Source organism: Spea bombifrons, chromosome 10, assembly GCF_027358695.1.
Source record: "Spea bombifrons isolate aSpeBom1 chromosome 10, aSpeBom1.2.pri, whole genome shotgun sequence".
NCBI classification, from domain to species: Eukaryota; Metazoa; Chordata; class Amphibia; order Anura; family Pelobatidae; genus Spea; species Spea bombifrons.
Window position 1 is genome coordinate 8,786,163 of NC_071096.1, and position 20,846 is coordinate 8,807,008.

At 39.8% G+C, this 20,846-nt stretch overlaps 1 protein-coding gene across 1 annotated transcript; it reads left to right on the forward strand.

The window, feature by feature from the left end:
- The first annotated feature begins 1,356 nt into the window (after positions 1–1,356).
- On the forward strand, positions 1,357–20,618 carry LOC128467800 (solute carrier family 13 member 1-like). The gene is made up of 16 exons (XM_053449523.1): positions 1,357–1,778; positions 4,405–4,533; positions 5,273–5,409; positions 8,080–8,255; positions 9,012–9,048; positions 9,827–9,872; positions 10,407–10,445; positions 11,052–11,200; positions 12,433–12,552; positions 12,751–12,849; positions 13,781–13,882; positions 14,997–15,097; positions 15,692–15,819; positions 16,840–17,001; positions 17,225–17,362; positions 20,443–20,618. Exons 1-16 carry the CDS (start codon positions 1,602–1,604, stop codon positions 20,584–20,586), a joined length of 1,884 nt encoding a protein of 627 aa, XP_053305498.1. The 5' UTR covers positions 1,357–1,601; the 3' UTR covers positions 20,587–20,618.
- Positions 20,619–20,846: the final 228 nt, after the last annotated feature.

Sequence of the window (20,846 nt, forward strand, 5' to 3'; positions counted from 1 at the left end):
CTGGGACGCTGCATGTCCCACTAACCCGTTCTAACTACGTCTCTGATAAATAGATGATTTAACAATCACAAGACGTAAATCAAGCCGCAAATTATCGGTAAAATCACTTAGGGGTGTGGTTGGGGTGTGGTTAGGGGTGGGGCTTTATAAGACTTTTTATGCATCTTTAAATTATATGATTGAGTAACTCGTCATTCTTTTAGCAAGCTGTACATTAGCCACCAGCAATACGGATTATCTTACAACTCCGTAGAATACCGGTAAAACCATCACAGACCGCTCCGGGGCGGGAAGCAACTTAAAGAGCCAGCAAACTTATAATAACACATAACCTAGAAATTCTTAAGTGTTTTAGTGAAGCGCGGTACGGTAACCGTACTATGGGTGACTTTAAGAAGTCTTCAGCAGTAGGTTTTTAAGTTTAAATCTTAAGATACTAGTTGTGGAAGCCTTAACTTTCCCTATATAATTAAGGCTGGTGTCAAATTTCATATTAAGAGTTACAAATAATATTTACGGGCTCTTTAAAATGTGATGTGGCATAATGGAAAATAAAATTGGGATTCACATGCAGTTATTGGTATGAAAATTTGGCTTGGGATAGGGAGCTTTTAAATTAAAAAACGCTAAAGAATTTAAAAGGCTATTTCTCTCTCTATGTATGTGCGTGTATGTATGTATAGTATGTATGTATGTGTATGTATGTACGCGTGTGAAAGTGTAATTATTTCAAATTTATGGGGTATACGCCAAAGTCGAAAAAATATAATGGAACCTAAATTGTTGGTTTTATTTATATATAAAACATATCGCAACAATAGAATAAATAATAACAATACTATACTATACTATACTATGCATAGTTAGAGTTAACCCCTTCCCTGACATTTTTATAGAGGCCTCTAAAACTATTAGTAAAAGGCTCTTCAAATCAGAAATTATTAAGAGATCACAGCCTGGCCCCACAAGGCAGACAGCGATAAGGGGAGAATGAATGGACTGAGTGATGGTATCTGAGCCCAGGTGGGCAGCACAATGCAGCATTTCAGAAGCTCAGCCCAAGGTGGGGGCAGATAGATCGGGCTGCTGGGGTGGGGGGCAGATAGATCGGGCTGCTGGGGTCGGGGGCAGATAGATCGGGCTGCTGGGGTGGGGGGCAGATAGATCGGGCTGCTGGGGTGGGGGGCAGATAGATCGGGCTGCTGGGGTAGGGGGCAGATAGATCGGGCTGCTGGGGTAGGGGGCAGATAGATCGGGCTGTTGGGGGGGGCAGATAGATCGGGCTGCTGGGGGGGGCAGATAGATCGGGCTGCTGGGGTTGGTGGGCCTCCCAGTGACGTGGCTTTGGGTAAGGAGGGCTCTGTGGATCGCTATGCAGGGCTCCTTTGTTAGTGAGAGCAGCCTGTGTGCGTAACGTCGGCCGCTTCTCCTGCCCATCGTGTGGGGGAGGGTCATCACAGCCCTCCCCAGGCTCATTTCCCCCTATCTGAGATGCAGAGCCCAGACATGCTAAGGTGAGGCCAAGAAGGGCTGCAGGGAGGCTGATCCCGCAGCGCACTCCGCATTTGGAACCCCCAGGACCCGCGCTCCTCGCCCCCTGGATGCCGGCCCCGGACCTGCCCCCTCTGGAGCACCCCCTGCCTGTCTGGATCCCCGGATTGTTGTGTCTTCACATGGCTCTGTCTTTATTGCGGCAGCTCTGGCAGCAGAAAGATGTCGTCATCACTTTTGTGCTGCCTCTTCTCTTCCTTCCTCTGCCATTGATAGCACAGACCAAGGTAAAGAAAAGAGCCCCCTCCCTATCCCCCTACATGGGGGCAACCAACTCCTTAATACCCCTAACTGCATAGGGGCACCCAACTCCTTAATGCCCCTAACCCCCTGACTGCTCATCAAAGAGCCAGCTGTGTTCCTTGGTGTCAGTAACCTGCTAGACTGTAAAATATCTGGCACCCTAATTAAATTAGAAGTCCTTTGAACCCAATAATGGGGATTAGAGGGGCCCCCGTTTCTCCAATTTGGCCCCTCAGTCATACTCAGTCCTAGAGGAAGGGTTGGCATCCAGTTGGTACTCAATCACCAGGGGTCCTGTAGTGGTGTAATGAATGAGTATTGTGTATGTAGGGTTATTAGGGGAGTGTTGGTGTAATTCTGGTTTGTCGTGATACCCGTCCATGGCTCCTAGAGATGAATTGGAGACCTGATTACCTAGTCGCTAGAAGACTAAGTAATAGTACAAAAGTGTAGGAGTAAATTGCAAACTAATTTCTAACTGATTGCCTGTATGCTGTGATTTAAGGAAGTTTTGTATAACAGAAGTGTGTTAGATAACTGGAACAGCCTCCCAGCAGAAGTGGTAGAGGTTAATACAGCGACGGAATTTAAATATGCAACGACTGATTAAGGTCTGAGTCTTTACAGCAGGAAAAACGGGTGACTAGACGGGCCAAATACGTCTGATCTTTTCAGTATCAAATGGGAGGTTTATTCAAGTCTTTGGCGCTGACTACCTTAATCACGGTGGCTGAGTGTGACGGGAGTTATACCTGGACTACTTAATGAGCTGTCCACTTTGCAGCAACCTCAGAATTTTGTTCTGTGGACAGTTTATAGAAGTTGTAGATTTTTGTTGGATGCCCAGTAAAGACATATATAATGTCATTCGCTGTCCTAGAACTGTGTTAAAACTCCATGGAATTTGCCAAACCTATTAATGCAGAGCGTTGCACACAGAGATAACATAACGACCGCTATGGTATTTCGACCTTTACCAGGTCAGCTTCATCTACCTAACCTGCGGTTATGGTCTAACCGGTCTGCCAGGGATTCTTACTGGATAATAATTAAAACATTTAAAAAAAAAAACAAATTAAAATCAAATAAAAAAATATATATATTCATTATATAAAATATTATTTTTTAATTATATATATTTGTTTGTGTATCAACCAATATTATATAATATATATGTGTTTATTTTATATTGGTCTATAAAATGTTTTGGGTAGGATTTAACAAAAGTTTGGGATGGTTAAATCATATTAAAATCAATGAATTGACCTCAGGCTGATGTAACCATCACTGGCCACGTTGTGAGGCTCCGGCTGCTGAATCTGAATTACCGGTGTATGTCTGCTGTGGAAATACCGGTATCATTTTTTTAAACCCGTGGATACAATGAAAGGTCTGTAGTGCAGTTCAGTGGCTCGAGTGTTTATAAACCGCTACTCCAAAGCGCGTGTTGATTCTACGCTCCATGGAGGCTGTTGAGTGAAACAGTTTTAAAGTTAGAAAGTGGGGAGGGAAAAAAAAAACTGAGACAAACTTTCCGTGGTGTGACTTTCAGGAAGTCTCTGTGCGGCTAGTTAGTGTAACACGAACAATGATGAACAGTGTCTGTTAGCCACGCTGATCACTGGCTTTATTCATCAGCCGGCTTTCTGCTCCGTCAATGGAAAGCTACTTTGGGATCCCGATCAGACTTGCCCTGATGTGGCCTGATGAAGAGGTTAAACTGTTGAGAATTGTCTGATCTTTACCCACTTCAGTTTAGTGAAAATACTTTACTAACGGATTTACTGCAGTATCTATCTCATTGATGTTTAATTTCTCTGTTTTAGCCTTTACCACATCTGATGGGAGGCTGTTCCATGTATTGCACACCCTCTCTGTAAAATAAACCATTCTTACACAGTAGGGCTTACAGTCTAAATTATTGTGTGAAGGCTTTGTAGCGTTTTCCATGAGTGTGACCACTAACACCGGTTAGGTTTATATGTTTTTTGTAACTTTTTAGAACTTGTTTGTAAGACTGCAACTAAAGATTATTTTCAGAATCGATTAGTCGCCGCATAATTTTTCGATTAATTGGATTAAAAAAAGGCCACTTTTTCATTTAATTTAATAAGGGGACTGGAAAAGTTAATGATGGGACCTGGGGACCAGGTCAGCCTGAAGGGTGGGAGGGAGTTTAAGTTGCAGACTGGAGGGTGGGAGGGGGTTAATGAGGGGATGAGGGGGTTAATGATGGGATAAGAGAGAGAGACTGGGGACCGGATCAGAGGGAAGAGTGGGAGGGAGTTTAATTTGCAGACTGGAGGGTGGGAGGGGGTTAATGAGGGGATGAGGGGGTTAATGATGGGATAAGAGAGAGAGACTGGGGACCGGATCAGAGGGAGTTAATACATACCTTATAGCAGTCTGGGCATTTTCTCCATTCAGCTCCAAACTAGCATCTATCTGAAGTAAGTTCTTTAACTTTAAAACAATAGTGTGTGCCCAGACCAACTAATCGATGAGTATCGTTGACCGCGATGTCATTATGGATCTAGTCGATTAGTTGTTTCAGCCCTGCTTGTTTGTAATCTGTACAGAGATGAGTAACATTGTTTCTTGGTGTTTCAGGAAGCAGCATGTGCGTACATCTTACTGGTCACCGCCACGTTCTGGATCTCGGAGGCCATACCCCTGGGCGCTGCCGCTTTGGTTCCGGCGTTCTTGTTCCCTCTCTTCAGTGTTATGAAATCGAGTGAGGTTAGTGAATTATTAAACCTAAAACAAGGCTGATTGTACCAAGAAAGGTGCTGAACACTGTCTACAACAAAAGCTTAATTACACAGATTGAAGGGCAGACACACTGCGCTGAAACTCGGATAGAGCTCGATTCATGTATGGTCCTAGCGCTTTTGAGAGGTTACTGTTGAGCAGAACTATGAGAACCCAATATCTAGGGGTTCTAAGGTTCTGTGCAAACGTAGCGGACCCCTTTGTGGTGTACACAATAGTTTTCTTGTACTTTGCAGAAAGATGATATTTTAATTGTCATTCCAGTTACATCATAAACCGCAATCGTGCTTTTGGGAATAAAACATCATCATCTAAGGGTCTTCAAGAACATATTTTATTTACACAAATGTATTAATATGGGTCCTGCAGTTTTAAAGAAGTAGGGATTGGAGTATAAAATGGGAAGACAGGGTTGTAGGGGTCCAAGTATCAAATAGGAAAGGTTCTTCTAAAAAGAAGAGACCCTTGTTAGATATGATACATCCTTTTTATTTGACTTCTGGTTGCTTTGGACCTCAAAGTAGGGATTCCTGTGCTTTAACGTGTTACCAATTCAATAAATATTTCTGTAGCCCTACCTTGTGGGATATAGTGGTGTAGGGGCTTTAAAATGCCTAATTGCTGGTGAATACGAAGCCTCTTCCTTGGACAGACATTCACATAATTGTGGAGTCTACATTTCAACTTCCTTTTTGTTGCACCGCAGGTGGCGTCGGAATACTTCAAAGACATCCACCTTCTTCTGTTTGGAGTAGTGTGTTTGGCGACGTCCATTCAGAAATGGAATCTACACAAGAGAATAGCACTTTGGATGGTTCTGTCTGTAGGAAGCCAGCCCAGCTGGTAATACTGACCTCTTCTTTTTCTCATGATCTTTTCTTTGTTTGTTGTAACATGCCAATGCTTAGGTGACAAATGGCTTCTGCGTCCTGGGAATTCCCCAGGTCCCTGACTACCACATTTTTAAAAAGATGTTTTACGTTTGGCGTCATTAAAAAACTATACTTAGTAATTTGCCTGAAGCTAAAAGAGGTTAGCTCTCTGAAGCGAGCGTACATCGTAGGTTCCCAATCATCAAAAGAGATAATAGTCTAGTTGGAGTCTGCTGGGTGATCTGATGACACCTCTATGTAAATCTTAATTGCTTCATGTTTTAACGCTACTATATATGTAACCACAAACTTGCGGGGACTAAATATCAGTCAATGCTGTGCTCTTATGGAGCATCAGCATTGAAATAGTTAAAAAATAACAGCACTGACCTGGAAGTCAAGGGTGCTTCGAGGTCAATTGCTGTGAGTTAAGGTTCTGCAGCTGTTAAAACTGCTGCAGAACCATTCAAAAGTGCCCAACAGGAGTCATCTGATCATCATGGCAGCCCCTGGATGACACTGTCCTAGAAAGAGAGAAGGGTCATCTAAAAAAAAAAAGAAAAAAAAAAAAAAGAAATTATAAAAAATACATAATTATCACCTTATCACCTGTCAGTGACATTTTAAGTCACCGATTATCGATCTGTCTCCCTGATCAATTTCAGTGGCCAAAACATGTCACTTACAAGAGATCTGATAGCCATACATATAGGCCAATATGCCCCTAACTAGACTCCCTGAGCTGTCTAGTGTTTGGAAATAGTTTTAGGGGGTTAAAATGAACAACAAACGGATCTGTCAAAATTCCAGGTCCAGAAGGGGTTAGAAGTTTCTGTGACTTTGTCTTATTTTGGCGTAACGTAAAGATAATGGAGGATGCTGTCATGTGCTTTTGGCAAACAATGAGCTCTTGTCTGGTAAGAGGATTTTATGGAAGGGACACCAACTTTCTCATATCCGGTGTTTGGTGGCCGTTTCTCCTCCTCTGGGGGATAGCATAGGCTGCTCTGGGAGACATTCCTTCCCTATGTGTAACTCTATGGCTCAAACTATGATCTCATCCTCTTGCGCGCTGATGCAATACTAACTCATTTTATTAATGTAGTTATCTTTTATTTAAATAGTTAACTCTGTAAAAGTTCAGATGGTACCTTCAAAAATAACTGATAAATATCTGTATATAGATATAATATAATTACATTTAATAGAATTCAGATGCCTACCACAGAATGATGTGAGGTTCTCTGAGAAGTGGTATATTTTTCTTGGCGATGTGTTTTACGATAGAGGGCGTTTAGCCTCTACCCGCCACATCTTGTATTCAGTCCAGCTTCCTACTGCAGCAGACAGAAACCAGTCTGAAGTAATAAGTCCCAGGAGGTCGGGATAGCTGTGTGCGTGTGGAGTTTCCGACTTGGTGATTCCTAGACACTGTGTCATACAGAAAGCATATGCTTATCCATGTCGCTAGCCGGTACCCAGAATCCCCTGTGGCACTTGATTGTGTACAAGATGGTTAGACAGATACGCCTTTTTATGTATGTGGACACGGAAGTAAATAACATCACGTAACATGCATGTTATATGCATCCATGTTTTGGACCAAGTGGTTAAATCTGTAAAGATGAAATAAATACAAAGGCTGATGGTGTAGCTGTAGTCAGGAGGCATGAACTATTCTGGTTCCTGAGAATATCTCATCCGCTACATTCATTTTTCTTTTTGTGCATCAGCAATCTAGAACCTAAGGGTAGAATTATTATATGCAATACAGATTCTTACGAAATTCTAGAACCAGGACAAAGTTGTAAATGGTCCCTAGATCAAACAGATTATTTCAGCAGGACTTTCTGAGTATAGTCGAGCTGGTACTTGAAGACATCAAACGTTCTCATTTTTCTGTCACCGACAGAACCGTGCGCTCAACAGAAACTCATCTCGATACAGCTCTAGTGCTGCACGATCGAGTAAAACAAAAAATCGGAGACTCGTTAATCCCTGAGTTTCTGTTGAGTTGTTGCAAGTGCAAGTTAGAACACTGCTTGTACTTGCACATGGAAAAATTAATTGGAACTTAAAATATATACATTGTACAGGGCCAGCTCAGTCATTTTGCAGGAGGACCTCATTGGGGTTTGGTTCATCATAAAGTGGAGTGAAGTCATTGAGCGGAAATGTCCAACTCTCCGGCAGCCCCATGTGTCAGAATTAAGAGGCTGGGTACACTGTGGTTGTTAGGATTAGACATGACCAGACACCACTGAGACCGCATGATATGGACCAAACGTGTGGACTGTGTTGTCTTGGATAATTGCTGTTCCACGCATGTGTGACAAATTCCTGCTTTGACTTAAGTTGCTGGTAGGAGACTCGACAGACACTTATATTATAGATCTTACAATGGCTTTAATCTATTCCCACTGTTACTGTTGCACCAGAATTAACAATAATGCACTGGGTCTGTGGGTATTTTAACGAGGTGATCAGAAAAGAAGTTAAGATGTCCCGATATGATTTCAGAGACGAAGGACCCAGTTCAGCTAACAGCCATCGGATGTTTGTTCTAAACTTTGTTTCTTCATATAGTATAAAACGCAAGATGTTTGAAGTATCAACCACCTACTCTATGATTACTTTTTAGGCTTTTGTTGGGTTTTATGAGCTGCACGTCTCTGCTGTCCATGTGGTTAAGCAATACTTCCACCGCAGCCATGGTCATGCCTATTGTGGATGCAGTGCTCTATCAACTAAACAGCGCTACTCCAGAGGAGAAGGCTTTGACTAACAGCAAGACGAGCACACGGGAGAACAATGAAGGTATGTAATTTCATGAGATCCTGTCTTTGCTTTGTAGGACCTTTGTCGACATGCTCGGTTTCTCCGTCCTTAGAGCGTCTGGAGATGAATAGCAGGCAAACTGGACTTGGAGTGCCAGCTACATATACCCTACCTAGTAGAAGTCTGCGTCCTGCTTTTAATAATTGGTATATGTACTCTTTATGGAGCAGCTCTTCCTCTCGCTTCAGAAATCTCTTGAATTAAAATGCACAGATGAGATTTCCGTTAAAGACGATGCCTCGCCTTTTTGCCTACCCTTCCCTCGTGTAGGGGAGATAATTCTGATGATCGGCCCATGAGAAGCTTTTTGAATGTTGAATTCTCTGCTTGTGTGTTACCCACAAATGTTTAGCTTGTGCTAAATTTGAGGCTTACTGTCAACTCCTCTAAGAATATTTTTTTGTGCTTTTGGCCAACATTCCTTACGTACATTTTTGTAAGACTTTTAAGCATCCTGATCTTATAGAGCGAATAATTCCTGCCGAGGATGCTGAATATCATATTTCATCTCAATAAAGAGAAGCCCTTAGGGGGTTCTTTTCATTCTGAAAAGAACCCCCTAAAAAAGCAGTAGGGAACTTAATGATGGCAGAAGCTTTTTTTTTTTAATTATTTAATTTTTATCTAAAATAAAATGTTTGATATTTTTTGTGTAGCATAACAGGCTTTTATAAGTCTATTCTATTTGCATATTACTTTTCAGCTTGTTAATACGTCTGTATTTCTCATTTATAGATTCTACAAAGATTGATTTGGCCTCTTTTCCAGAAAGGTAAATAAATGTCCGTGTTATTCGAAAACAAAAAGCCGCATTATTGGGTCTTAACCCCTTAAGGACAGTGGGCCTTTGAAAACAATGCATTTTGAGCCCGTACATGTACGGGCTTTGTCATTAAGGGGTTAAGCAAGAAAAACTGGAGAGAACTAAGTAATAGACTTATTTATTCTCAAACATGTATACATTGTATTCTTTAAGTGTTACAGTATAGAGATTAGGTTACTTTATAGATATATTCCTCTTATTCCTGATAGAGGGCCTATAGATCAACGGGGACGCTGGGCAAGAGCTTGATCTGATTTTATTGTGGCGCCGGTCAATTGCGTGTCCATATATAAAGATTACTGCCAGAAGAACATGGCTTCTTCTCGCATGGTGGCAAAAATAGGGCGATCTGTATTTTCACAAAAGTTTTCAGGAGCATTGAATGTTTTTGAAGAACCCTGACTTCTAAATCCCATTTAGCGTCTGGCTAATACATGGTTAATGAGGTTAAGAGTTCTGTAGGTATAGCACTAATTGAACTATGCATTATGCAGGGTCAGGTAAGCCCATCATACAAGAGATGCTCACTGATGCTGGCGATCATGATGTATAGCTTTTCATTCTCTTTAATATTCTCTTAGTATTCTGAGCACATATGAGACGCCATTCCAAATGTTTGAAAAGATTCCGTAGCCTGTAATTTTTATGATGGTGATTTCCTAGCGACGGACTGGAAATTGGAAAGACTGCATAGAGAATGTTAACATTTTCTTTTTTTTTGTGACAGCAATAATATTTTGGATAACGGCGAAGCAAAGACAGAAGAAAGTGAGGTACGTTATCTAAAGAACATAACATTCTCTATGCTTGGTTTCTCTTCTTTCCCATGAGTGTTCGGGACCTGCACACCAATTCCAGGTTGGTTCATATTCGTGCGCGCCTTGTTCACCCAAACGTTTTACTGAAAGGTTTTAGGGGCCACTATGCCATCTGTGGCCCTCATTCTCCTGTTTACTAAAATACAGAGAACTAAAGATTGTTAGGAAGAGAAGCTACTAAAGAACGGGACCCTCCATGTTTTCTCGGGCTCTTATTGTATATTTATCTGAAGGTCTCCATTGTTGGCAGTCATGATATTTAGGTGACGTTCCCTGCCCAAAAACCACACCGAGCTGATGGTTTGGGACAATGCTAATGAAGTCCTGCTTATGCTAATGAAGTCCCCCCTACTTGACTGTGCATCACTTTTTCATGAATTTCTAGGGCAAACTTGTCCCTATGTGAGGAAAAAAATATGCGTAATTTTGTTGTGGTAATTTAGAGGTAAAATAAAATGAATAATTTAACAAAATAACTTTATATTTCAGGAAGAGCCAACGTTTGAAAGCCGGAGATATTCAAAACAGGTAAATAACTCCGATGCGGCATAGAATAAATAAACTCCCATTAAGGGGTATCTGGGGCTGGCTCCATCGCCTGCATGAAGCCCAGGGTAGCCTACACTGGAAAGTTTCCAGGCATGCAGATGAGCGCCTGTGATATTGCGAAATGATGTCATTGGGTTACTTTCATTCTAACCCCGGTAAATGCATTATTTATAGATTTCACTTCCTCTACTGTTAAAATCCGCCATACATAGAAAAGAGATTCACTTCTCTGGTGGGTCGTCAGCCTTTGGCCGAGATTGAATAATTCTGCAGGTATTCCCATTACAGTCACGTTCTACAAGTTAGAATTGGTTACCAGCAATTGTTTACAAGAGTTGGATACAGTCAGAGGAATGGTTATTAAATGGGTTCTGACCGAACAGCCGCTTTGTGAAGTGAAGGGGTGCTATAGATTTTTGGAGGAGGCTTGGTAGTCTGTATATTTAAATAAAAACCTGAATAATTACAGGATGTATACTAAATATTTGTGAAATCTTTTCCTTATCTTATCCCATTCTGTTATCCATCTTTTGGGTATTCTCATTCTCCCCTGACTCATTTTGGTTTTATCACTTGGTCTCGCAGGGCAAATCTGGCCGATTCTATAGAACTAAACGCGATCACATGATGTGCAAAGCCTTTTCTCTGGGCATCGCTTATTCTTCAACCATTGGTGGGATGTCCACGTTAACAGGAACGTCCACCAACCTTATATTTATTGAACAATTCGAAACGTAAGTACCTCTAAGTTACGAAGAATTTAAGCTGCTGGACATTGAGACGTATTGGCGAGCAGAGTTTTCTTTTAAAGAACTTTGTATTTAGGCAAATGTTGGTTTTAGGGAAGCCCCCCAAATGTTATGGCACCCAGAGGGGTGGTTTACATCAATCTTCTCAGCGTATAAACTTTCAGTTCACTTAAGGCTGATTAAGGTTTGAGTCTACATCAGGAAAAATGGGTAAACTAGATGGGCTGAATTATTATCATCATTTATTTATTAAATACCAGCAAATGTACAATTTAAATGGGGAAGTTCACACACATAACAAAACTACGTTAAGACATCAGGAAATGAGAACCCTGCCCGTAAGCTTACCATCTAGCCTTATGGTACTTTTACACAAAGTTCCTGGCAGCAATGGTGGGCTTTTGAGGGCCCGGCTCGAGAGCTTGCAGTCTAATCTATCCTAAGTGGAAAAATGGTAAAATCCAAGGCTTTGCCATATATTCCAGCCCAGCGATATAGAATGATCTGTGTCACATATGCAAAATCAAATTAAATTCTTGGGTAATTACAGGGTTTACCGTGCCTCCTCGCAAACCAGCGGTTGGGTTTATAGTCAGGGGTGTCCAACCTGCGGCCCTCCAGCTGCTGCAGGACTACATCTCCCGTAATGCTCAGCTAAAGACCTGGCAGAGGAAGTCCTGCAGCAGCTGGAGGGCCGCAAGTTGGACACCCCTGATCTATTAACACATTTATTGGGACTGGAAGAAAACGTCTCCCTCTTGTGTCCAAAGTGTGCATAACAACTAAAATAAATGAGTGAGAAACGGCTACAGATTGACAGACCAAGTAGCTCTTAAATCCTAATCCACTTCATATTTTCAGATTATTTTGAATTTATTTTTTTCAGCATTTTTCATCACTACCATCTGTAAAATACCCTGGACTATTTGAGCCAGAATAATTTTATTTTGTGTATTACTGTAGCAACTTGTGAAATGCGCTCATCGTCCTATTTTTACCACTTTCCACAAAGATTGCTTTTTGTCCCCTGGCCAGGACCCTGTGGGTCAACTGTACCGTTTTTTCATATCGAATCTGAATGTTGGGATTTACCTTTATTTTAGGCGTTCTATAAATTTCTTTAACTCTCGGCCACACTGCCATGGCTTGTGATGTGGTGTTCAGTCTCTCACGCTGTAAAATTACCCCAATTATTTTGGTTTGATTTGTAATCTTAGACGTTATCCTGAGTGCCAGTTTGTGAATTTCGGGTCCTGGATTGCCTTCTCGTTCCCCATTGCCTTCATCATCTTGATATTTTCCTGGATGTGGATCACGTGGCTTTTCCTTGAATTTAGGTAACTTCTCTGTATTATTACTTGCTTCTAACTATCGTTGATCAACATGGGAATGGTGGATTATTTACTGTTCCCTTAGAGATCTAAACCAAACCTTTTAGGCGATTAGTTTTCTTTCTGTGCTGGATTGTTATTAGTGGCTTTGATTCCTGAAATTTATAATATATTTTTTTTACTCCTATCTTTTCCTCTTTGCAGCTTCAAAGAAATGTGTTGCTGTGGAAAATCCAAATCTCCAGTTGACAAAGACTCTAGAAAGATTTTAAGGCAAGAATATGAAAAATTAGGACCTTTAAGGTATGGCACTTCATGTTTTGGGAGGTGTTTAAAAAAAAAACTGCATTTGTAACATAGTTACTTAGGTTAAAAAATACAAAAAAAACTTCCATTCCGTTCAACTCTTTGTGTAGCCGTATCTTTTCATCCAGAATTATAATGGGAAGCAGGGCGACTGTAACGTCCCTAGCTATCGTTGCCGCTTTTCTTGTAGTTAAAGCCGACTATAAAATGTGTGGCCAATGTGTGGCTCCCGGAGTAAAAATACCCCTCTGGAGAAAAATGTTCAGGATACAAAAGGACGCACTTTATTGGGGCTGCGCATGGTTTATATAGCCACTTTACATGGGGGAGAGAGGTTGGCATACAACAGGAACGGATTAACATCGTTGGCACATAACACAACGGCAAGCGATTACACCGACATGTTACGACTTATGCCCTGCCATTCAATGTGAATTGCAGTCCCAATAGTTTTCCTAAAATTGGGGTCCAACATCCGTTACATCTGTGTTATCCTAAAGAAAAACATTCTTGATTCAGTTTTCCATGGATCAACATTATGCAAAAGTTAAACTGTTATAACCCAGAACGCCGGCGTTCACCAGGAAAACATCCAACTTTTTATTGAACATATTAACCGAATCTGACAAAACCACTTCCCTTGGCTGCGCATTCCATGTATTAACTGCCATGTTAATGTTTCTTTTTGGATACATCACATGCATGTTCTTTCCTGCATGTTAATCATATCACGGGGGTTACCAGGAGACGGTGCATCCGTTATTAAGCAACATTTTACATTTCAAAAGCTTGTGTATTATAAATAATTGCAGACAGTGATACGTTTTTACTTCCTCTAGCGGAATCTCATTCCAGACATAAAGACGTTCATTAACAATGAACTTACTAAGAAATCTATATAAATTGTCTGATGCTTTTTGGATTTCAGTTATCAAGAGGTCGTGACTCTCATCATTTTCTTATTGATGGCCTTGTCGTGGTTCACAAGGGATCCTGGATTTATCCCAGGTTGGGATTCACTATTTGGACTGTGAGTTGACGTGTGTTGTGTTCTTTTCCTTAGACAGAACGTGGCACCGCGTATCATGTTAAATAAACCTCAGAACATCTGTCATTTCAGTCCGTCCTCTGACGGTTTAATCGCATAAAAACAGCCCCAAAACGTTTAGTTTCCCTTTCAGCAACAGCGTATCAGTGCCTGGCCTGGTGTCACATGACAGTTAACCCCTTCACGACAAAGCCTGTACATGAACGGGCTCACAATGCAATAATGGGTCCTTAAGGGGTTAAGTGTTCCAGGCTAACTGATAATTGAATAAAGTATATCCGAGGAGGGTTCGGACATTACTAGGGATGTAGCGGGAGTGATGTTCCAAATTCTATACTTGGTTACAGAAGGGTTAAATTCAAATGGGTAGGAAGAACAACGTCTTAATGGACCCGGAGTCTGCTAATAAAGGTTCCTAGTATTCTGAAAACTTCCAGTCTTGAAAATAGATAACGGCAAAAGGTGTTTTTTATTAAGCGAAATGGAAATGGTTTTGTGACATTTTCGGATGCCACTGTAGACCGTATTTATAAGGTGCACGCTGCAATCAGCAGGAAAGTTAGCACATCGCACTTAATTATTAAGATTAATGATTGCAAAGCGACACTTACACTGCCCGGTCCTTCATTACAGCATTCCGAATTTCAGATTGCTCCTTCTTTGGGATATTACTGTGAAATTCAATCAGGGACTAAATAACCAACGCTTAATGCACACCTTGCTTTAGAGAGTTCGTTATTGAGGTTGAAGAACGAATCTCTGAACAGAGGATTATTGTTCCATCAGCGGCTGCGCTAGCCGGCTTGGTTCTGTATAAATGAGCCTTATTGTTCGGCAGTAAGCGGTCCCTGCGTTTTCACAGCCTCTCCTTCAACAAGAGGCGAGTTGGCCTAATGCTTCGCTGAATTAGTAAGGCTTCTTGGATGTCACGGCATCATTTTACAAATCATTCCAGCCAACTCAGCTGTTCTTGCAGGAGAAAAATAAAATCGCTAGGCTTGGCTCTTAATGAATAATAGTTAATAATGTTATCGTCGCGTTTCAGACTTTCTAATAAAAAAAAGATTAATGTCGTGCATTAATTGTATGCTTACAGGAAAGGGTACAAATCCGACGCTACCTCTGCCATTCTCTTTGGCTTTTTATTATTTATTATCCCCGGAAAGAAGCCCAGCTGGCTGCGTTGCGGATCAGGAGGTACGTTCATCGGTGAATCGGTATTTAGGAAATATTAGTCCACCTATAATTCAGCGAGACCTGCACTATTTTTGTGCCGGTGTAGAACTTTTGATAGCAGAAAAATGTATTCTGAAAAGAGCGTTTGCATCCACAACGATCATACCCTGATTTTTGCACACAGACCCCTGGTAGTAAAACCAGGTCTGACATCATTTTGGACAGGCTACGGCTGGTAAAATAGGTTGTTGCACTCGTTGCTCATAATAGTGTGCCAATAATAATAACAATGTATTAGACTAATGCTACAGAAGAATAAATCTGCTAAGAAGATCTTTGTTACCCATTTTAATCATTTTATTTTTTCACTACTGTACAATGTTTAACTACAACTGGCACTTATGTTAAGTTAATTGAGGCTTGATAAGAGCCTTATGGCAGTTTGTGGTTCTTGTATTCAAACCACATTTTGTAGACATTTAAGAGGCCAAATTCATGCTCTCTCTATTAGCAAGATATATCTGTTTATCTACCTTCATATTTGCATTTTATATCTTTATTTTATTTTTTCCCCGCGTGGATTTTCTGTTAATGCCGTGACTTTGGTGATTTCAGAAAAGTCCAGAGTTTCCCCTGTGACGGAATCGACTCCTATGATTACCTGGAAGGAGTTTGAAGAATGTATACCCTGGCATATTGTTGTCTTGGTTGGTGGTGGCTTTGCTCTTGCCAAAGGATGTGAAGTACGTATGACCGTATAATATTGAATGGTTTTCTCTCTTCATTTGACTGGTTTATGTTTTAGGCAATTGCCTAGAAGGCTCCGTCGCTCTAACAGACAATGTGTTTGATATAGTTTGGTCCAACCTGAGCGCCCATTGGATCAAAGCTCTCAAGATTTTTACCTTGTCTAAGAATTACAGACAGCTTGTGTTATAGTGAATCGAGAAAGGGTCCTGAATGCTCACGTGGCTTTCGATACATTCTGTGAACATGCGGGCCCGGTATAATATATCACAATAAATGCTTTCCAGAGGCTGCTACAAAAATATGTATTTTCCTGTAAATACACTTGAATACTTGTAGAGAATAAAACCAACTGGAGCCTCCTTTGGAGTTGGTTTGTAGAGCTTGAAAATTCACCAAGGCTCATCCTATGTCTTCTTAACACTTGGTGGCATTAAGGAAGCACCGTTCTTCTTCTACGTCTACCTAGAACGTGATATTTCATATTATATTCTCCCTAAACGGTTTTGGATGCCTTTTCTTATGTATGCACATCTGTAGGGGTTTTTTTTTCTCAAGCTTTTACGTAACATTGATCAAATATATAGATATACCATTTGAACGGATGTCATCTGAGCTCTTGCTAAGCTTACTGGGAGTCTATGGAGAGCAATAAGTTCTTCACAGGACCTTTTCCAACGTACCCCGCTTTCAGTAACCGAGGGGTCATTCAATCTGAAGCTTTTTCTGTACAGTAAATATTAAACACAGTTGAGGTGCTTCAAGATTCCACTACCTCATTTGGGATTATCTGCAGCTTGTGTACAATAAGCATCATTTTGTTACACGGGTATAAGAGCGCTTCATGTGATGTATAGTTTGGTAGAGGTTAGATGCCGGGCAGACAAATCTGGGAGATGGGTTGATATTTTTAGGAGCCAGAAAGAGGTACAATATTAGAAAGTTAGAAGCCAAATCTAAAATCTTCAAGCCTGTCCAAGCCCTGATGTAAACCGTTCCACTATTAATTACTTTAGGTGTCTGGGCTTTCTACATGGGTCGGCCACAAGATGGAACCTCTGAGCAGTCTGCCGGTTTGGGTCATTGTTCTAATTGTCTGTCTGATGGTGACAACAGTGACCGAAGTGGCAAGCAACCCTGCTACCATTACCATATTTCAGCCAATCCTTTCTTCACTGGTGAGTTATAATTATTATTAATGTTCTATTTGGGGTCACTTGGTTGTCTGACGAATAACAGAAAAGTCTATAGACACCCACATGTACAGTCCGTGCCAACCCTCAAGAGTTCTTCAGCATTCACTGAAATATCGTTGACGATGCTCGCTGCAGCAGGTCCCCAATGACCGCTTCACTGTTTTTCACTAAGTCTATCTTCATTTGTTTTGCTTGTGTTTTACAGGCTGAAGGAATAGGTGTGAATCCACTTCTAGTCATCATTCCTGCTACAATAAGTGCCTCCTGTGCTTTCCTTTTGCCTGTTGCAAACCCCCCCAATGCTATTGTCTTCTCCTATGGACACCTCAGTGTTCCAGACATGGTAAGCAGACTGCAGGTGGCTTGTTATTTTAGAATAGAATAGAAAGGTTCACATGGTCACTTCATCCAGAAATGTCTATTCTTTTAAAGGACAGACCCTCATACTCAAGATCCCCGACAGTATAGTGTGCACGAACCATACCGTAGGAAGGCAGACACTACTAATACGTCTAAGTAGATCTGCTGGGCAAATTTGTAAGACTTAGTATTTTTTTAAATCAGTAATATTTTTTAACACTTAACTGCATTGATCTGCTTTATATCTCACATCGTTGATGGAGTCATTAAAATATGATTCTGGTTGGTGCGCAATGAAATGCTACTTAAGAGGCTATTTAATTAAAAAAGCTTCTTGGAATAAAAAATCTAGAGAAAAAAAATACATATTGCCTTAGCAAAAGCAGAAAGCGATAATAAAGTTAATCCTAATGAATCTAAAATAAATATAATAAATTCTATTAGATCGGAAATAATTGAAAAGCTACAAATTAAAGCGGACGATGTTTTGACTCGATTAAAGCAAAAGTGGTATTGTAGTAATAACTGAATATCTCGAGATCTAACTAACAAGCTTAAATCCCAAAATCAAAATTATAGAATAAAACAAATACATTTTAAGGGTTAAATTTGTTTTTCACTAGCTTATTAAAACCAATTATTAAAAGACTTTTTGAGGAAATAGGGGATTGTGGAGAATTTCTATCTGAAATGCTGGTGGCTACTATATCCCCAATATTAAAACCAGGGAAAGATGCAAAAATAGTCACTAGCTATAGACCAATCTCCTTAATAAACCTAGATGTAAAAATGTACTCTAAAATTCTAGCTTAAAGACTCAAAAAGATCATTCCAAACATTATACATCTGGATCAAACCGGATTTATATCATGCAGATCAGGAGAAGATAATACTCGTAGAGTCTTTAACATACTTGAAGAAATTAACCGCAAAAAAACTCCGTCAGCTTTGTGTGCACTAGATGCACAAAAAGCTTTTGATAGAGTTAATTGGAAATTTATGAGAGACTCTCCAAGTATTCAGCCTAAATCCTAGATTTATAAAATTAATTATGGCATTATATTCTTCCCCTACTGCCATGATAAAAGGAACGGCGTTTGAATCAAAACCTTTTTCTATTAAAAATGGTACCCGTCAGGGATGCCCCTTAGCACCTCTGATCTATGCCTTAACTATGGAACCGTTTGCTGCCTCTATAAGGAGCTCACAGGAGATTCATGGTATAAAAATAGGCCCGCAGAACCAATAATATTGTATGCAGATGATGTATTATTAACATTATCCTGAAAAGTCATACTATTCTCTGCTTTTCCAACTATAAGATAAACTTAGCAAAAATGCAAGTGATCCCGTTAAATCTGAGCAAAACTCAACAACAATCATTTATTAAAAAGATTAACCCGATAAAAATCCAGACGAGGGTAAATTACTTAGGCATTAAAATAAGTAAAAATGTATTTGATACAATCTCCTTAAACTTCGATATGTTACTTGAAGAATTAAAAGACCAAACCAATAAATGAAAGAAATTAGAACTATCATGGATGGGCTGAATCAATATTATTAAAGCTTACTTATCATCAAAAATATTATATCTATTTAGATCCATACCATATACGGTTCCTAAATATATCTTGAGAAGCTTCGATAACCTGTTTTCCTCATTTGTTTGGGCTGCAAAGAAACCTAGAATCCCTAAAAACACCTTGAGGAAGAGTACTTGCCAAGATGGACTAGGCTACCCAGACTTATACAGACTACATGATGCTACTCAAATCTCATACATATTGGCATGGGGTCTAAAAAATAAATACAATCTAGGCTGGTACAAAATTGAGAAATTTCTATGTAATAAAATAAATCCATTTATTAATTTGACTTGATAAGAACACAATTAAAACATTGGGGATAACCAGCTCTATAGTGAAAGCCTTACGTAGAATCCAGAAAACCTACGGATTATCAACGTCTCTCTCTGAATCCTCCCCGATTGAAACTCTTTGTATCTATTTAAAAGATCTGAATATCCACGAATGGACTCTTTGTGAGATCTTTAATATCGAAGATATCGTGGAGGACCAAAGAGTGATCCCATTCTCCGATATTCAACTTAGATATAATATTCCAAATAGAGAATTATTCTCATTTCTTCACATTAAACAATTTTTAACAAAAAGTCCACCAAGAAAACAAGATGAATGGGATGACCTTTTTCTGGAACCCCCCAATCAAATATGATATCTAAAATATTAAAATTACTAATAAATTTGTATAATCTTACGACAAATCAAAAACAATTTTAATGTGGGAAAGGGATCTACAGAAAGAGTTCCCACTACAAAATTGGTATAAAGCTTGTCAATACACTAGAAAAGCAGTTCACTGCTTAAATCTTCACGAACAATACTATAAATTGCTGCATCGCTGGTATATGGTTCCATCCAGACTCAATAAAATATCTAATAGTATGAGTGACTTATGTTGGCGATGCCACAGAACAACTGGAAATCACTTTCATATATGTGGGAGTGCCATTATCTTCAACCAATTAAGGAAAAAGTAATTTCCTTATTTTTTTTGTCCACAGGAACGAATATTGTTGTTAGCCCACAGATCTTTTTATTCCATCTAGATACACCTCAAATTTCGAAACATAATAAAATGTTATTAGTCAATATATTACTGGCATGTAAAATTTGTATTGCACGTTATTGGAAACAACAGGAAATCCCACCATGGAAAGAAATTTCCAATCAAATTAAAATCCAATCAATATCAGAAAGATAATTGATATGAACCTGATAAACTAGTGGTTGAAGATATGTTTCTTTAAAGTAACTTATACTAAGCATTTTATCAGCCATGTATGAATTGTGTATCAAATATGTTCATGTCTTTTTTTAAGTCTCAGAAAGAATCAGGACTGTTTGTTTTAGTTTTTATGTTCCAAAAAGGAAAAAAAATTCAAAAAAGAATTAAAAAAAAAAAATACGATCCTGGTTAAAACATTTTATAGATCATTGAGCGAATATTTACATCGTGTTACTTTTCTTTCACTTGCAGATAAAAGCAGGACTGGGGACGAACCTCATCAGCATGATAACCTTGTGGTTTGCACTTTACACGTGGGGAATACCTATGTTTGATCTAAGCAGGTTTCCCGATTGGGCATTACATAACAGCACGTCATCGATCGCCGCACCTTGAAGGCATTTCCCTAACCGTCATAGAAAAAGGAAGGAAGAGAAAAAAACAACAAACGATTTCTTGGAGAATATCCAAATTTCACATGAAGATTAACCTGATAGGGAAATGTGCACAGAACGGGTTTGGAACGCAGATCATCCCTTTCTTCTACTTCACTGCAGTGACATTATAAAAATATTAAGTCTTCTGTCCACTGGAAAGTGAAAAAAGCCAAATGTTTCCCCCTTCCCCAATCTCATAAAATAAGAGTAAGCGCAAAC